General features: G+C 39.9%; 1 protein-coding gene and 1 long non-coding RNA gene across 4 annotated transcripts in view; one reads left to right on the plus strand and one right to left on the minus strand.

Annotated features, from left to right (window-relative positions):
* MIER3 (MIER family member 3) overlaps positions 1-17263 on the minus strand; it is a 77801-nt gene that overhangs the window by 36946 nt on the left and 23592 nt on the right. For 2 of the 3 annotated variants that reach the window (XM_038530629.1, XM_038530631.1), the window contains one exon: positions 13770-13835. The exons of the other annotated variant lie outside the window; for it this stretch is intronic. In XM_038530629.1, coding sequence (XP_038386557.1) covers positions 13770-13835 — 66 coding nt within the window. The remainder of the gene's footprint in view (positions 1-13769; positions 13836-17263) is intronic. 3 annotated transcript variants of the gene reach the window in all.
* Positions 11089-14049, plus strand: LOC119870239. Its single transcript, XR_005355534.1, has 3 exons — positions 11089-11421; positions 13130-13212; positions 13364-14049. It is a non-coding gene; the product is annotated as an uncharacterized LOC119870239 (long non-coding RNA).

The following is a 17263-nucleotide window of genomic DNA, read 5'->3' on the forward strand; positions in this document are numbered from 1 at the left end:
GTTATTTTTTTTTTCTGTTAGAGGTGAATGTTGAAGCCAATACACTTAGAAAAGGGAGAAAAATGGAAATATTCTTAATTTTAATACTTTCTGGTCAACATAATATTTTTAAATAAAATCTTTTCTATCTTGTCACACATTTTAAATATATTTTTGTCAAAACCATGGAGCTATAGATTCAGCCCAGTTTGTGGAAAATATTTGCCAGACAAGAAGCTAGCAAAGACTGTCCCCTTTGTCAAACCAAACTGCCAGGTCAGATTTACTTTCTTTCAGAAAAAGTCTGACTTCACTTTTCAATTCTAATGAGCATGTTAAATCTTATTTTGAAGCATATTAAAAACCATTGAGAAATAAATCACAAACCATGTTACTACAAAATAGATTACTAGAAGCAGGCAATTCAAGATTAAAATGATGTAACATCTAATAGAATTTATTCACTGTAACATAAGTTATAAAAACAAGAGTAATCAATACACAGTTCCTCATTACTTATTTTCACTCAATGTAATGTGTAGCTAAAATTGATAAGTTATTTTTATTGCAAGGGATGTGGTAAAAGGCACAGTAATCCTTTGGCAAATGTGTACATGTGTGTATTGAATTTTGGTATTTGCTTGGGAAACAAAAGAATCATGAGTAAAAAAATTCAGAAATATTCCACTAATTTCATTTGTATTCAAACTTACGTATTTGATGATAGAGAAGGCTATGTGCTACTAAAAATAATCAGTCCAGGAGTTAGCCTTTCTTTTTATTCTTAATACAAAATGGGAAAATATTATAAGGTGAAGTTACATGAGGATCTTTATCTGTGAGTTTTATCTAATGTTCATAGAAATGTGGAAATCTGAAAAAATTTCAGTTTCCTCTCAGAGACATGGCCTACAATGTGCCTCCCACCAGGGATGCCTGGGTGGCTCAGTGGTTGAGCATCTGCCTTTGGCTCAGGGTGTGATCCCAGGGTCCCTCATGGGACTACCTACGGGGAGCCTGCTTCTCCCTCTGCCTATGTCTCTACCTCTCTTTGTGTCTCTCATGAATAAATTTAAAAATCTTTAAAAAAAAAACTAGTTGAAAATACTTGCTTAAACAGTGTTTACTATTGCCTATCAATGATGGTTTCCTTACTTTGCTCTTTCCAGAACCCTCCTTCAAGAGCAATGTATTTTTTGACAATGGTCAGGAGATAAAGAAAGTCATTAAATGAAAATTATTCTGCCTACATTCCACAACATACTCTCTGATATCAGAAGATCCTGACAAAGACCAAAATATTCCATTCTTTACACCATGCTTAACCTAAGAAATATATATGACAGGAAGATTTAACATGCATTAAATAAGTTCTATAAGCTTATTATATACCCTTTATTTTAATATGTTTCTAAAAATATAATGTGAAGATTTCTTCTTTTATCTTAATAATTCTAATTGTAAAAAAAAAAAAAGGGGGATTCACTTCTTTAAGTGAATTGACCAAAAAGGTTGAACAAACCAATGTTTAAGTACTGACAAGTGCTTTGTAATTCTATGTTGTGCTGTATTGGCATGGAAACTAGAAAGAGTCTTGAAAAAGCTTAAGTTGACAATTTCAGAATTTCAGCATTAAGTAACAGGCAACAAATTTGGAGAACTGGGTTTGTGATGGAATGCACAGGGCAAGAATAAACAGGGTCTTCTCTCAATAGAGGATCATTAGCATCTCCCAGGGTATTAGCAGAACAAGATTTACAAATGATCTTGAAGAAAGAACGTACAATTCAAGGAATGCCAGTGACTTTGTTCTCCATCTCCACAATGAATATATTCAGGGTTTAGTTCTACGTGAGACTTGAATCTTCTATACTCTTCGTTGGCTTCTCACAATGTGAGCATCTTGCTGCACTAAGTGCAATTCTGGTGTTTAAAGATATAATTGAGGGAAGGGGGCTAGTATAGCTTGGCCTATAAATACAAGCCAACTCCTTCATCTGGTGTTTAACAAAAGAGATACCTAATACTGAAGAAAAATAGATGCCATTGGACTTTTTGAGAGGCTGTATTTCCATTTTCAATGTGTTAGTTTCCTAATGCTTTTTTTTCGGTCCAATTTCTTTTCTTTTTCTTTAAATTTATTCATAAGAGACACAGAAGGAGAGGCAGAGACATAGGTAGAGGGAGAAGCAGGCTCTGTGTCAAAAACCTGATGTAGGACTCGATCCCAGACCCCAGGATGATGACCTGAGCCAAAGGCAGACACTCAACTGCTGAGCCACCCAGGCATTATTCACTTCAATTTTTTAAAAATTATTATCAGGGCACCTGGGTGGCTCAGTCAGTGAAGCATCTGACTCTTGGTTTCAGCTCAGATCATGATCTCAGAGTCATGAGATCAAGCCCCATGTAGTCAGGCTCCAAGCTCAGCAAGGAGTCTGCTTGAGATTCTCTCCCTCTCCCTGTGCCCCTCCCCCTGTGCTCACTCTCTAAATAAATAAATAAATAAATAAATAAATAAATAAATAAATAAATTCTAAATTATTACGCAGGTGCCTGGCTCACTCAGTCGGTGGAGCACACAACTCTTGATCTTGTAGTTGTGAATTTCAGCCCCATGTTGGGTGTAGGGATTAACTTGAAATAAATAAAATATTTAAATAAATAAAATAATTATTATGAAGTGTTTCAGGAATATCAGAAAGTATGCCATTTAAGTAGCTTTTTATAAAACTTTCTTTTTCTTAATTTAGTTTGCACAAACTAAATGTAAATGCAGTGTGATTCCACATTATAAGCATATATTGAATGCTTATTAAGTGCATATTATTTCATTTAATCCTCTCAACTACTTTGGAGGTAGATGTTGTCTCTATATTACACATAAAGAAACTAACAGAGGAATTAAAACTTACTCAGCTTGTAAATGACAGAGTTAAATTTGGGGCCAAATCTGCCTGAGTTTTCTTCATATCAAATGTCAATGAGTACACCAAGAACTATTCTTTTTTAAAAAAGCATTTAGTTGAAACATTGATAATTGTGAATGAGACCAAGCAAACTCTTTTGGAGGAAAAAACAGCCTAAACTAAAGACCAACTTTGGGAATAATCCACAAAACTGGATAAAAGAAATAATGTGTATCATATCAACTTACTGTAATGATAATTCTGTTAGGTAAAATGATCTGAGTTATTTAGTGCTTAAAAGATAGTAAGCCGAGAGAGCATAGACCATGTCCATCTGAGTCCCTCTTTGCATGCACTTGGCCTAGCACACTGCTTGGCACATAGTGCACACACACTCAGTAAATATGTGTTGAATGAATGAATTAATGAATTAACGAATCAGGATCTAGTTCAACTATAGCCACTTCTAAAAGACCCAAGGTATAAGTATACAGTATGATGATAATAAGCAATGTGTCCTAATGCATCATTTGGAAGGGTGTTCTAGAGGCAGCATTCACTTATTGACCCATTTACAGATCACGTCCATGCCTGGCCTTTGGTTGGATTGGGTCTACCCATGCAACACAGGTACCAGGAAGTCCAGCCAGAGACATGGGCCCTCTGATTCACTGTGCATTCAGGCAGCCTTATTGCTTACCAGTTCTGACTTGTTGAGATCCTTCTCCCTCCCCCACCTCAGATATCTAACTGCCCTTGATGTCGCACCAGAGAGTAATGTCCTCAGGGCCACCTTACTTGTATGACTCACTAGAACATGCTTCCTTGGCTTTCACCCTCCAGGTTCCCTCTGGAACCTCCACTCACCCATAACATAACTGTAAGTTTTTCCTGGTCCACACAAGCTACCTCAGCTCTGCCTGGCCTTCCATCTGGAAGAGGAAGGGACATATTAAACTCACTGTGTTGAGATCTGTAAGGGGATTCACTACAAAGCTACAAGGCAAAACAGCTCTCCTCATTCACCAACTTGTATTTCAGCTTTGGAAATACTTACACCCTAACACTTAGCTTTATACACACAAATGAATCCACCCCACTACTGAGTGTATTTCTAGACAAAATTACCACGTCAAAGTTGTACAAGAACAAGCCTGGTTTTTTTTAAGATTTATTTATTTATTTATTTATTTATTTATTTATTTATTTTTATTTGAGAGAGAGAGTGTGGGAGCATGCAGGGAGGGGGTAGACAGAGGAAGAGAGAGAGAGATTCTCAAGCAGACTCCTCACTGAGCATGGAGCCTGATATGGGGCTTGATATGAGACCCTGTGATCATGACCCTGAGCCAAAATTAAGAGTTGGATGCTTAACCAACTGAGCCACTCAGGTGCCCCAAGAAGAAGCCTATTCTTTGGGAGAACTTTTTGACATAGAAAGAAGGACTTCTGGAACTGGTTATATCAGAAGTAGTTAGGTGCTAGGGCTCCCATAACAAAGTACCACACACTGGGTGACTTCTGACAGCAGAAATTTATTTTCTCATAGTTTGGTTTCTTCTGAGGCCTTTTTCCTTGGCTTTTAGATGGCCACTTCCTTATGATGTCCTTACATGACCTTCCCTCTGTGTGCATATATTCTTGGTGTCCCTTTGTGTATCCAAAAATCCTCCAGGACATCATTCAGACTGGATTAGGGCCCACCCAAATGGCCTCATTTTAACATAATCACCTCCAAATACAGTCACATTGCAAGGTACCACAGAATTAAAACTTCAGCATATGAACTTGGAGGGACACAATTCAAGCCCTGACATGTGCCCCCTCAGATTCTTTCTGCCCAATCTGCCTCTCAGACTTGCAGCTTCTGCTATGGATGACCAATTCCACACAGGGAACTGTGTGCTGGTGTCTGGCTTCTTGTGCCACTTCTGTACTTGGACAATTTATAAGCTGCAGAGCACAGAATTTGGCTTCTTGAGTAACTGCTGGAGGGGGTGGATGGTGTAAGGCAGAAATGTGAAAGTGTCGATTCTGTATGAAACTAATTCTGATGAGTATGAACATGGGAGACTGAAGGGTATCAGGCAATTAAATTTCTTCTCTTCTTCCCTCGGATGGATGACTCTTGGGTGCTGGTTCTCCAAGCAACCTGTCCTAGGATGTCCAGTGTGGGTGAGTAGATGCCCCTGCTGAATGACCTGCTGGGCCTCCTGTGGCTTTGTCATGAAATAATGACCAACATAATTATACACCATCTTGCATTGCTTCCCGTGCTTCCCTGTTTGACTTCTCTTTTTCCTCACTCTTGTTGCCATGGCTTTGCATCACTCAATTATTCCCAAATACATCATTACTTAATCCTTGCCTCAGGCTCTGTTTTCTGGAAAACCTAGGCTACACCACTGGCATACTCGACAAATGGAAAATGAGACCAAAAGAAAACCCTGTGAATTAGAGACAAACATTGACAAGGAATCTTGGGCTGATTCTTAGGAGTATGTATTAATCAATAACATGGTCCCGCATTAATGTGTAGAGTTCAGAAGACTCATCATCATTCTTAATGATGTATAAGATAATACATCAGTCAGTTCCAAATAGAAAGACAGAAATCATTCTAAGATTTAAAACTCTTTTCCTCTTTTCTAAGAGGAAATTCAAATAAATAAATAAAAATAAAATAGAGGAAATTAAACTATGAGCTGAGGTTCCAAACAGAGGGCCGTCAAGTTGTCTGGAGATTTGCAAAAGCAGAAAGTGGTACCATTCCTAAACTGGAGAAACAAAACAAATAATCAGTGGTACCACAGCCCAGGGGCAGGTCAGTGGGGGAAGCTGAACTATGGTATGCTTGCCTAGCTAGAGCTGTACTGAGGATGTAACCAGAGACAGAAAGAGGGACAAATATCCTGGCTTCTCTCTTCCTCTCTGTGATTTTCTGGCAGTGCCACCCATTACCTGAACCCAAGAAGATGCCCCATGACCCAGGAGCCTGGGAAATAGAATTTCTGCCCCCCTGCCATATGGAGGAGTTCAAGGGAATTAATGGCACAGGCTAAGGACTAGCCCAGAAAACAGAATAGGTTGGCTTGGAGAAATTGTTAGAGGTCAATAACTTTATGGGCCAGGGAAGGGTACCTTGGGAGAAAAAATGTAACACGGATATAGCATAGCTGACATTGGAATAAAACAGATCTGAGTTTAAATGTTACTGGCATGTGACCTTGGACAAGTCATTTAATTTAACCTAACCTCAGTTTCCTCTTTTCACTCTATGACGCAATCCTCTCAGAAAGTGTGTGTAATACTTTAAAACTGTCCCTCTGAGGGATAAGGAAGCTGGAACTATACCCAATTCCCATCCCTGTTGGAAGCTAATTCCTGGCCCTAACTCTCAGGCACTTTTGTCCTGAGCTTCTGGGGTGCCAAGCGCATTGTCTCAGCCAGATACCATTCTTAGGAAGAGAAACACAGGAACAATGTGTGCCAGGCGCTGTCTGAAAGTGACTTTAGGAGAGACTGAGGAATGTGGATCAAGCACCAGCAGTACCTATTGCTGATGGGGATTGCTGCAAAAGCTCCAAAGATCCTATTAGGCCACAATCCAGCCTTAAATCAGCACAGTTGCACTTTCATGTTTCCCTAGACCAGTACTTTTTCAACTTTATTGACTAATACCCACACTTAGAAATACATTTTTTTGTGGGTTTTTTGTTTTTAATATTTTATCTATTTATGAGAGAGAGAGAGAAAAAAAACAAGAAGGGGGAGTTGCAGAGGGAGACGGAGAAGCAGGCAACCTGCTGAGCAGGGAGCCCGATATAGGGCTCGATCCTAGGACCCTGGAATCATGACCTGAGCCGAAGGCAGATGCTTAACAGACTGAGTCACCCAGGCACCCCTAGAGATATATTTTGACATTGTGACTCAGTACACGTGTGCACGTATATATACGCATATACAACTGAAACAAAAGATTCATAAAATTATACTTATTCTGAATAGCATATACTCTGATATTTTTCCTTTTTATTAGATTTTTTTAACAAAGGGTTGCAAGGTTTCATGACCCTCTAAAGACCCTTGGTTCATATCCTAGCTATGCAAAGCGTGGACTGCTGCCATGACAAATTAAAGAACTGGAGCCAGAATATGACTAGACTATGTCACTATATACTAAAGTCATTAAGCACTAAACTCAACTGACATTTTTTCATAGTAAGATATTCTCAGTGAAGGAAGCAGTATGTCAATTGATATTTTGAAAAGTAAAAAAAAAGGAAGTTTTCAAACATTTGCCCTTTTCTGTTATTAGAAGATCCCTAGCCTTCCAAAGTCTTGTTCAGTTATTTCTTGAGATCTCTAAGGAATATTTGGGATGCTGTCATCAAACTACATTTACAGAAGGTCCCCACCCTCTCCTTGATGCTGATGGCTAGAAGCAGGGTGAAAACCTCTGCCTGCTTTCTCTGCTCATCCCTGCAAGAAGGACCACTTGGCCCATACTCCTGGGATCCCTGCTCCTGGTGCCATCTTGCCTCATGGAAACAAGATTCAAATTCCATTTCTGTAGACTAAAAAGAGAAGGAAAACTGGGTTCGCACTACGACTCTGGTTTTCAGGTTGCAGATGAGTTCTGTGCAGTTACCATCTTCCAGGACAGCAGTTCTCAAATGGGAATATCCACCCTGGAGTATGTTGCTACTCAGGTGGACACGTGCCAACATCTGAAGACAATTTGGTTGTCACAATGTGAGGCAGGAGCTTGCTACTAGGATTTGGTTAAGGAGAAGTTAAGGATGTTGCTAAATACCCTACAATGCACAGGACAGGCCCCCATAACAAAGAATTAAACGACCCAACCCATCAACAGTGCGTTGAAGGAGAAACTGCCCTAACCACGCATGCGGTCTTCCCTGTGGTGAGCAGGCACAGACTGTTTGAAGCTGACTGGTTACATATCTTTATTTTTTTCTAAAGATTTTATTTATTCATGAGACACACACACAGAGAGGCAGAGACATAGGCAGAGGGAGAAGCAGGCTCCCTACTGGGAGAACAGTGCAGGACTTGATCCCAGGACCCCAGGATCATGACCTGAGCCAAAGGCAGACGCTCAACCACCAAGCCACCCAGATACCCTGGTTACATATATTTAATTTCCATTTGTACTGTTTCCTAACTTTGGTCTGCAACAGCCTGCCAGTTCTCCTTCCCAACCTCCCTTTCTTGGTGACCCTTCTTCCAAATCCCAAATATGCATGCCCAGGTCTGAAAATTTAAGAGGCACCTAACAGCACAGTTTGAAAAGGTGTGGCTCTCCCCTGTGCAGAGAAGCAGTGAGCCCTTTGTCCCTGAGGGCAAAACAGAAGAGCTTCATACGAATATGAAAGCATCAGTCCCTTGTTCCACGCAAGTAACAAACATCTGGCAAGTCTCTGAGTTTTAGGCACCCATCTCTATGTTTTAGAATCAGAATCCAAAAGTAAGATAAATCTGTCACAGGGAGATATATGAATATTTTTATTCTAAGAGTTGATAAATAAAGTCCGACTTCTCCTGACTTGAAATTCAATCCGGCTAATTGGTTTAACAATGAAGACTGACTTTGCCATTTAGATTATACAGCAGGCATTTCCATAGATGAAATTGGTTAAATCTGTGGGCCAAGGTCCAATATATAATATACCAGAAATGACATCCTTTGCAATCCCTTAGATTTATAATAGAAAAATCTTCACGTTAACTTAAAAAATGTGAGAGGATGGTGATTGAAGTCAGAATACTGATTACTGACAGGACAGAGAGGGCAAGAATCAAGAAGTGAGTGTGAGGGAGCCTGCTAAGTGGGGAAATGTTCTACATCTCGATCTTTGTGGTGATAATGTGAGTGTGTATAAATATGATGGAAAAGTTCACTGAGCCATACAGTCAAGATTTGTGGATCTTACATAAGTTATATTTTAATAAAAACAACAACAAAAATAAAAGGGGATTTTCAAAATTCTTTTGTGAGACTATTCAAGCAAAAAAGTTTGAAGACCACTGCTGTAGGAGACAGAGAGGACTAAGTTTTCCTAAAGCCAGGGTTCAAAACACGTATCTCCTCTCCTCTATCCTCAGGACCTCTTCATCCTCATGTGTCTCACTTTCCTCCCAAACTCTCACCAAGTCCCTGGAAGTTTTACTCTGTAACCACACACCCCTTACATTTTTGAACCACTTCCCTGGGCATTTCTCTCTGTCACCTGCCTTAACTGAGATCTGCTTCTCTTCTTGATCCTCCCTTCCCCATCCACCCAGGACACCCTCCTTTCAGACTGCACAAACCTAGAATGAGGAAGTGAGGTCCCTGTCCTTGCTCCTCTGATAGGAAGTCAGGGTGCTCCAACCTGAGAATCCTAATATTCATCATACTGTCTTCATTCCTGGTCACTGTCATTTACTGACTACCTGGCCACTGCCCTTCACCAATGGAGGGTCTGGTATACATACCGCCTTCTCCACCCGGATCCCTGCTATTCTTTTGGTTGCATTTATACCTGAAGAACAGAAGATCTTAGTTCTGATGAAGTCCAATGTATCATTTTTTTTCCTCTTATGGTTGTCACTTTTGGTAGCCAATGTGATTTTTGTCTTCTCAAAGTTTTCCAAGATTTTCTCCAGTATCTTTTTTTTTTCCCCAAAAAATATGTTATATTTTTAATTTTAACATCTAGGTCTATGACCCATATTGAGTCAATTTTTATATATGGTATGAGCTAAGGGTCAAGGTTCTTTTTTTTTTTTTTCAATATAGAGATACACAGTTGTCCCAACACCATTTGTTAAAAAGCTTTCCCCTATTGAAATAACTTGGCACCTTTGTCAAAAATCAACCAAATATATAGATAGATAGATTTTTGATGGTTCATATATATATACATATATATCAAAAAATATATTTTTCATTCATATATATGAAAAATTATATATAATACCTATTACTAGGTTTCATGTTTAATTTCATTGTTCTATGTCTGTCAAAAGGTAATTCTTGAGGGGCCCCTGGGTGGCTCAGTCATTTAAGCATCTGCCTTTGGCTCAGGTCATGATCGCAGGTTCCTGGGATAGAGCCCTGCATCCGGCGGAGCCTGGAGCCTGCTTCTCCTTCTCCCTTTGCCTGTTGCTCACCCTATTTATGCTCACTTTTTCTCTGTCAAGTAAATAAATAAAAATCTTTTCTAAAAAGGTAATTCTTGATAACTTATAATAATAAGATTTATAATAAATCTTGAAATCAGACAGTATAAACCCTTCATCTTTGTTCTTTTTCAAAATTATTTTGGCTATTCAATATTCCTTATTTCCATATGAGTTTCAGAATCAATTCATCAGTTTCTACAAAATGCCTGCTAATACTTTGCTTGAGATTGTGTTGTATCTATAGATAAATTTGGAGAGAATTGACATCTGAGCAACAGTGAATCTTTCAACCCATGAACATTACATATCACTCCCTTTACTTAGGTCTTATTTACTTTCTCCTAGCAATGTTTTATAGTTTTCAACATACGTCTTGTAAATATTTTATTAAACTTATCCCTAAATATTTTATAAATAAAATAGTATTTTTGATACTATTTTGGATGGCATTTAAAATTTTCATTTTACCATTGATTGTTGCTAGTATATAAACATTTAATTAAATTTTGTATATTGACCTTGTATCATACTACTTTGCAAAATTTATTTATATTTTAGTGGCTTTTTTGTAGACTCCTTAAAATTTTCTATGTTCACAAACATGTCATCTGCAAATAAATACAGTTTTACTTCTGTCTTTCTGACCCATATGCCTTGTTCTTTCGTTTGCTGTATTGCGATGGCTAGGACCTCCAGGACAATGTTGAATAAAAATATTGAGAGTATTTATTCTTCCTTGCTCCTGATATTCCTGGAGGAAAGCATTTCACCTTTCACCTTTTTGGTGGTTTTAGAAACATATTCACAATTTCTCTTATACTCCTCCCCTCAGAAAATGGAATCTTTTTCCTTTCCCTTGAATGTGAGCAGTAGTTAGTGACTTGCTTCTAATAAATAGATTCTGGTAGAAAGGGTTGTATGTGACTTCCAAAAGATCAGGTCGTAAATGGCATTGTGACTTCCTTCTTGCTTTCTTTTTTTTCTTGAATCACTTACTCTGGGGGAAGTCATTTGCCAAGCCATGGGAACACACAAGAAGATTTATGAAAAGATCCATATGGTGAGGACCTAAGGCTTCCTTCAAATAATGAGTAAGGACCTGAAGCCTTGTCCCAACAGCTTTGTGAATGAACTATCTTGGAAGCAAATATTTCAGCCCTAATCAAGACTTCAAATAACTATCATCCCAGGTGGTATTTTTGGGTTTTTTTTGTTTTTTTTTTTCCAGGTGGTATTTTGAATGCAACCTCATGAAAGAATCTCAGTCAGAACCACTTTACTAGCTTGCTTTCAAATTCCTAGCCCTCAGAAATAGTGAGATGATAAGTGTTTATTGCTCAAGCTGGTAAGTTTTGGGGTAGTGTTTTACACAGCAATAGATAACTGATATAGCCATTAAGTATCATGTTTCCTTTTATGCCCTTTATCATGTTAAGATATTTCCCTTTTATTACCAGTTTGCTGAGAGTGAGTAGGTCATCATGAATGGATCAAATTTTATCAAGTACCTTTTCACATATATTGAGATAATCATATTCTTTTTCACCTTTACCTGTTAATATGGTGATTTCCAATGTTTTTTCAACCTTTCATTCTTAGGATAAACTTTCTCATTTTGGTACATCCATATACTGAGAATAGTATCAAACAGTAAAAAGGCATAAACAACTAGTACATGCAACAGCACGGATGAATCTTAGAAACACTCCGGTTCCATTTACATAAAATTCACAAAATGGCAAAGCTAACCTAGTGACAGAAAGTATATTAGTGTTGGATGGGAATTGACAGTAAAAGACAGGAGGAAAGGACGATGGAAATGTTCTATATCTTGATCATAGTAGTGGTTATACAAATATATAACTAATTGATCAGTACCCTTAAAATGGGTGCACTTAAATGTAAGTGAATTAACTGTATCTCAAGAGATTGATGTGTAAAAGTTTATACATGAGGGGCACCTGGGTGGCTCAGTTAGTTAAGCATCTGCCTTTGACCCAAGTCGTGGTCTCGGGGTCCTGGATTGAATCCCATGTGATGGGGGGCTCCCTGCCTTTCTGTCTCCCTCTGCCCCTCTCCCCAACTTGTTCTCTTTCTCTGGCTCTCTATTTCAAATAAATAAATAAATAAAATCTTTAAAAGTTTATACTTGAGGGGCACCTGGGTGGCTCAGTTAGTTAAGCATCTGACTCTTGATTTCAGCTCAGGTCATGATCTATCGGTGGTGAAATTGAGCCTGCATCAGGCTCTGCACTCAGCTCAGAGTCTGCTTGAGATTCTCTCTCTCTCTCCCTCTCCCTTTGCCTCTCCCGACGGCACATGCATTCTCTCTTTCTCTCTCAAACAAATAAATAAATCTTTAAAAATAAAATAAAACTTTATACTTGAATTCTATAAAACTATGCAGGTTGAAAATGTATTTCCCAATCATGCCCATTAAAATAAAACTGGTAAAACAGTGGGTCTAGGTTATCTTCAAACATGGTTATCTGTGTTGCAACACTAGCAATTTGGTTAATAACCACAGTGAGGGAGAAAACACTAGCCTAGTTAATGGATTTAATCTATTCCTGAATCTAAATGGTTGTTAAGTAAAGGCTTCTGCTGTGTATAGAATTGTTACTGAAATAAGTGTGCTCACTGAGCCTGGTTTCCTAGGCTAAAATTCAGTATGCTTGAGAAATCCAAACCCAAGTCAATTTTCCAAACCAGAAACCTGTACTCAAGTTATCCTGGCCTAAGAAAAGGAGGTTAAACAGAAACACAATCCATGCCTTTTCTGATGGCTTTTCTCTTTGTGCTGACAGCATTTCTCCTTTAGCTATGATAATATTGAAATCTGTCTCACCCTGAATTGGGACTCTTCAGCCTGGAACACACAGAAATGGTACAAATGCTAATAGTTGTTTCTAAATAAACCAACCATAAAAGAGAAGTCACTGATAAGAGAAACGATTAACATTATCAATTGTAAGTTACTGTCAGTAAAAACAGTTAGTTATTATTACCATACCTAGGGCAGAGACTCCTCTCCCTTATCTTTCCTTTTGCAGAAAATAAAAAGAACAAAGGAAATGGGAGTCTACCTCTAAACCGATAATTGCACCGGCCATGCCATCATCCTTGGCACACTCAGGTTGGAATTCCAGAATGATTGCTGTCCCCATGTCAGCCCCTCCTTGGCCCCCCCAACTGCTCAGTCCAATCACTGGAGTAGAAGAGAAAGAAAAGCATTAGTGTCCTTCACATCCAACGTTCCTCTTTCTCTACTCTTATTTTGGAGGTAGAATCTGAGAACCCTAACGCCTGCAAGCTTTTTCCTCCCTGGATGAAGTCAAGGGCTAATTCTGCCATTGTGATGGAGAATCCCCTTTAGAGGAAACCCCAAGTGTCCCTGAAATCAAGGAAAGGCAGCACACCTGAGGTCAGTAAGCCAAACAGGAGCCCGGGAGCCAGCAGTGAGAATGAGGAGACCATCATCAAAAAGACAGATGATAGTGAGTGTTGACACGGATGTGGAAAACTGGATTCCTTGTACACTGCTGGAATAAATGTAAAACATGACAGCTGCTTTGAAAACCAGCCTGGTGGTTCCTCAATAGCTTGAGTATACAGTTACCGCATAACCCAGCAATTCCACTCTTAGGTGTAAACCCAAGAGAAATGAAAGCATATGTCCACCCAACAACTTACACACAAGTGTCATAGCAGCAATATACATAATGGCCAAAACCTGGAAACAGCCCAGATGTTCATCAGCTGCGGAAAGAACAAATAAAATGTGGTATATTCACATGATGGAATATAATTTTTCAATAAAAAGGAATGAAGCACTAAAACATGCTACAACATGGATGGATCTTGAAAACATTATGCTACATGAAAGAAATCAGTCACAGAAGAGCATATACTGTATAATTCCATTTATATGAAATGTCCAGAATAGGCAAATCTATCCATACACAAAGTTAAATAGTGGTTGCCTAGAGCAGGGTGGGGAGAAAGATAAATGGCACATAGAAGGGCTGGGGGTTGCCGTGTTTCTTTTTGGGGTGATAAAAATATTCTAAAATTGATAGTGGTGATGGCTGTCCATTTCTTTTGACTATACTAAAAGCCATTGAATTGTACATTTTGCTTTTTGTTTTAAGATTTTATTTATTTATTCATGAGAGACACAGAGAGAGAGAGAGAGGCAGAGACACAGGCAGAGGAAGAAGCAGGCTCCATGCAGGGAGCCCGATGCAGGACTTGATCCAGGGTCTCCAGGATCACACCCTTGACTGAAGATGGTGCTAAACCGCTGAGCCACCCGGGCTGCCCCCTGAATTGTACATTTTGTATGGCTGAATTGTATGGCGGATGAATTACATTTCAATAAAATTATTTAAGTGTCTGTGGGGTGAAGAATCATGGGACCAGGGCAGGAATGGAAAGCCCAGGAGCTAGCCAGAAGGGAAGGTGAGGAGAGAGAGAGTAGGCAGGTGGCAGGCTAAGGCAGTTCCTTGGCTAGTGCTGTGAGGTGCTGTTGCTAGTGGTCTGTATTTGCAGCAACTCGAGGCAGTGATAGGTTGAGCTAAATTTGAAGGACCAAGAGTGAGCTAGGTGGCCTACTGTTTTTAAAACAGAAGACTGCTTCTATAATTGGGATTCCAGAACTTCAAAGGGGGTGCTTCTGTATTCGGGTATTTTTTAGGGGGCAGATGGTAGGCACTACATTGACCTGTTTGTTTAGGTATTCAGAGTCACGAAGCTGAGTTACTCAGGCTCAGTTTGAGACACTTTATCTTCCTTTACCCCACGTAAGGCCTTTTTTGAAACATTCCTTTATGTTCATTCATTTTTAGTCCCATAACTTACCCAAGCAGCCTCTCTAACCGGCATGATGAATGTCTTTCGATTTGTATGTATACACTTGCATTTTTAAAAAAATATTTTATTTATTTATTCATTCAGAGAGAGAGAGAGAGAGAGAGGCAGAGACACAGGCAGAGGGAGAAGCAGGCTCCACACAGGGAGCCCGACATGGGACTTGATCCCGAGACTCCAGGGCCACGCCCTGGGCCAAAGGCAGGCGCCAAACCGCTGAGCCATCCAGGGAACCCCTACACTTGCATTTTGAGTGTTACTGTTTTGTAGGCATGCACTCTTAAATTTAGTAAATATTATTGTGATAGATGGCTCATTGTTTCTTCTTTTTCACTCTACATTGTCTTTTAGACTCATCCATGCTGTTAGGTGTGCCTCCAATTCTTTGCTTCTAACTGCTCACTGGTGTGTGTCCAGTACATATTACCTATCTAATCTCCCCAAGATTGACACACAGGTGGCTTCCTCTCCCTGCTACGCTCAGTGATGCACACCATCCATGAGAATGCTCCTCACAGGCCTCTAGCCCCAGGGAGTGTAAGTGACCAAAGGCCCCAGCTGCAATGCTCTGAAATCCATCTCTGTGTTTCACTTAAGATCATACTTCCCACAGGCTTCTCCCAGCCAGTGACTGAGTGAAGCAGGGACACTGAGACAGACCCATTTCTGGGTGACGTGGGATTCCTCTCAGAGCTGATTTTGCCTGGAGGATGTCCTGGTGGACTTGAAAAACCTTCCTTCAGCCACATGGCAAGCCAGGACACTTGCACCAACCTTCTTTCCCTCTCTCCTTCACTCAGGACCAGACTTGCATTATGGTATGATGGTCCTCCCAGCCTTCTCAATTTCCTCTCACAGGCATCTCTTCTAGTAAAATCTTTGCATTTAATTGGTTTAATTCACATCTTGGTGCCTGTTCCTTGGAAGACCCAGGCTAATCTATAATGCTATACTGAGCATCCTCAAAATGTCCCCTGATAAAGTTGTGTAAAGATTTCTTTTTTAAAAAAAGATTTATTATATATATATAGATATAGATATAGATATATAGATATAGATATATATATATATAGAGAGAGAGAGAGAGAGAGGCGGAGACACAGGAAGAGGGAGCAGCAGGCTCCATGCTGGGAGCCCAACATGGGACTCGATCTGGGGACTCCAGGATCGCGCTCTGGGCCAAAGGCAGGCGCTAAACCGCTGAGCCACCCAGGGATCCCCCTGTGTAAAGATTTCTTGAGGATTGAGATTGAGATTGAGATTGAGATTGAGATTTCTTGAGATTTCTTGAGGATGTACAGGAGGGAAATTTTTGGTCACCTGGTGGGGCCGCATTGCCCCCAGAAGGGGCTGCGCCCATCTCCATTCTTACCAGCAGCACCTCAGGGTTCTGATAGCTTCTCACACCTGCCTCCTTGTGATATTTTCCAGCTCATGTTTGCCCATCTAATGGACAGTTGTGTCTCTTTATTGTTTTAAATTTCTTTTTTCTGGGATCCCTGGGTGGCACAGTGGTTTGGCGCCTGCCTTTGGCCCAGGGCGCGATCCTGGAGACCCGGGATCGAATCCCACGTCGGGCTCCCGGTGCATGGAGCCTGCTTCTCCCTCTGCCTGTGTCTCTGCCTCTCTCTCTCTCTCTCTCTCTCTCTGTGACTATCATAAATAAATAAAAATTAAAAAAAAATAAATTTCTTTTTTCTGATCACTAAAATTATGGATCATGTTTTCAAATGCTTATTAGCCTTTAGGGATTCCTCTTCTGTAAGTTACTTGTTACATTCTTTGCCTATTCTTACATTGAGATTGCCTTCTTTTTCTTTTGGGTTTCAGACATTGCAGACATCTCTCAATTTACCATCTAGTAACTTTGTCCATGATGTTCTTGATTGAACACAAATCCTTGGTCAACTTGGGTGGCTCAGTGATTTAGCGCCGCCATCAGCCCAGGTCGTGATCCTGGAGACCTGGGATCTAGTCAGTCGTTGGGTTCCCTGCATGGAGCCTGCTTCTCCCTCTGCCTGTGTCTCTGTCTCTCTCTCTGTTTCTCATGAATAAATAAATAAAATCCTTAAAACACACACACACATACAAATCCTTAATTTTTTTGAAGATTCTATTTATTTATTCATGAGAGATACAGAGAGAGGCAGAGATATAGGCAGAGGGAGAAGCAAGCTCCCTGTAAGGAGCCCTGTACGGGACTTGATCCCAGGACCCTGAGATCACGACCTGAGCCAAAGGCAGACATCCAACCACTAAGCCACCCAGATGCCTCCATAAATCGTTGATTTTAATGTAATCAAGAGTATTTTGGTGAG

This window comes from Canis lupus, chromosome 2, assembly GCF_011100685.1.
Source record: "Canis lupus familiaris isolate Mischka breed German Shepherd chromosome 2, alternate assembly UU_Cfam_GSD_1.0, whole genome shotgun sequence".
In the NCBI taxonomy this organism is placed as follows: Eukaryota; Metazoa; Chordata; class Mammalia; order Carnivora; family Canidae; genus Canis; species Canis lupus.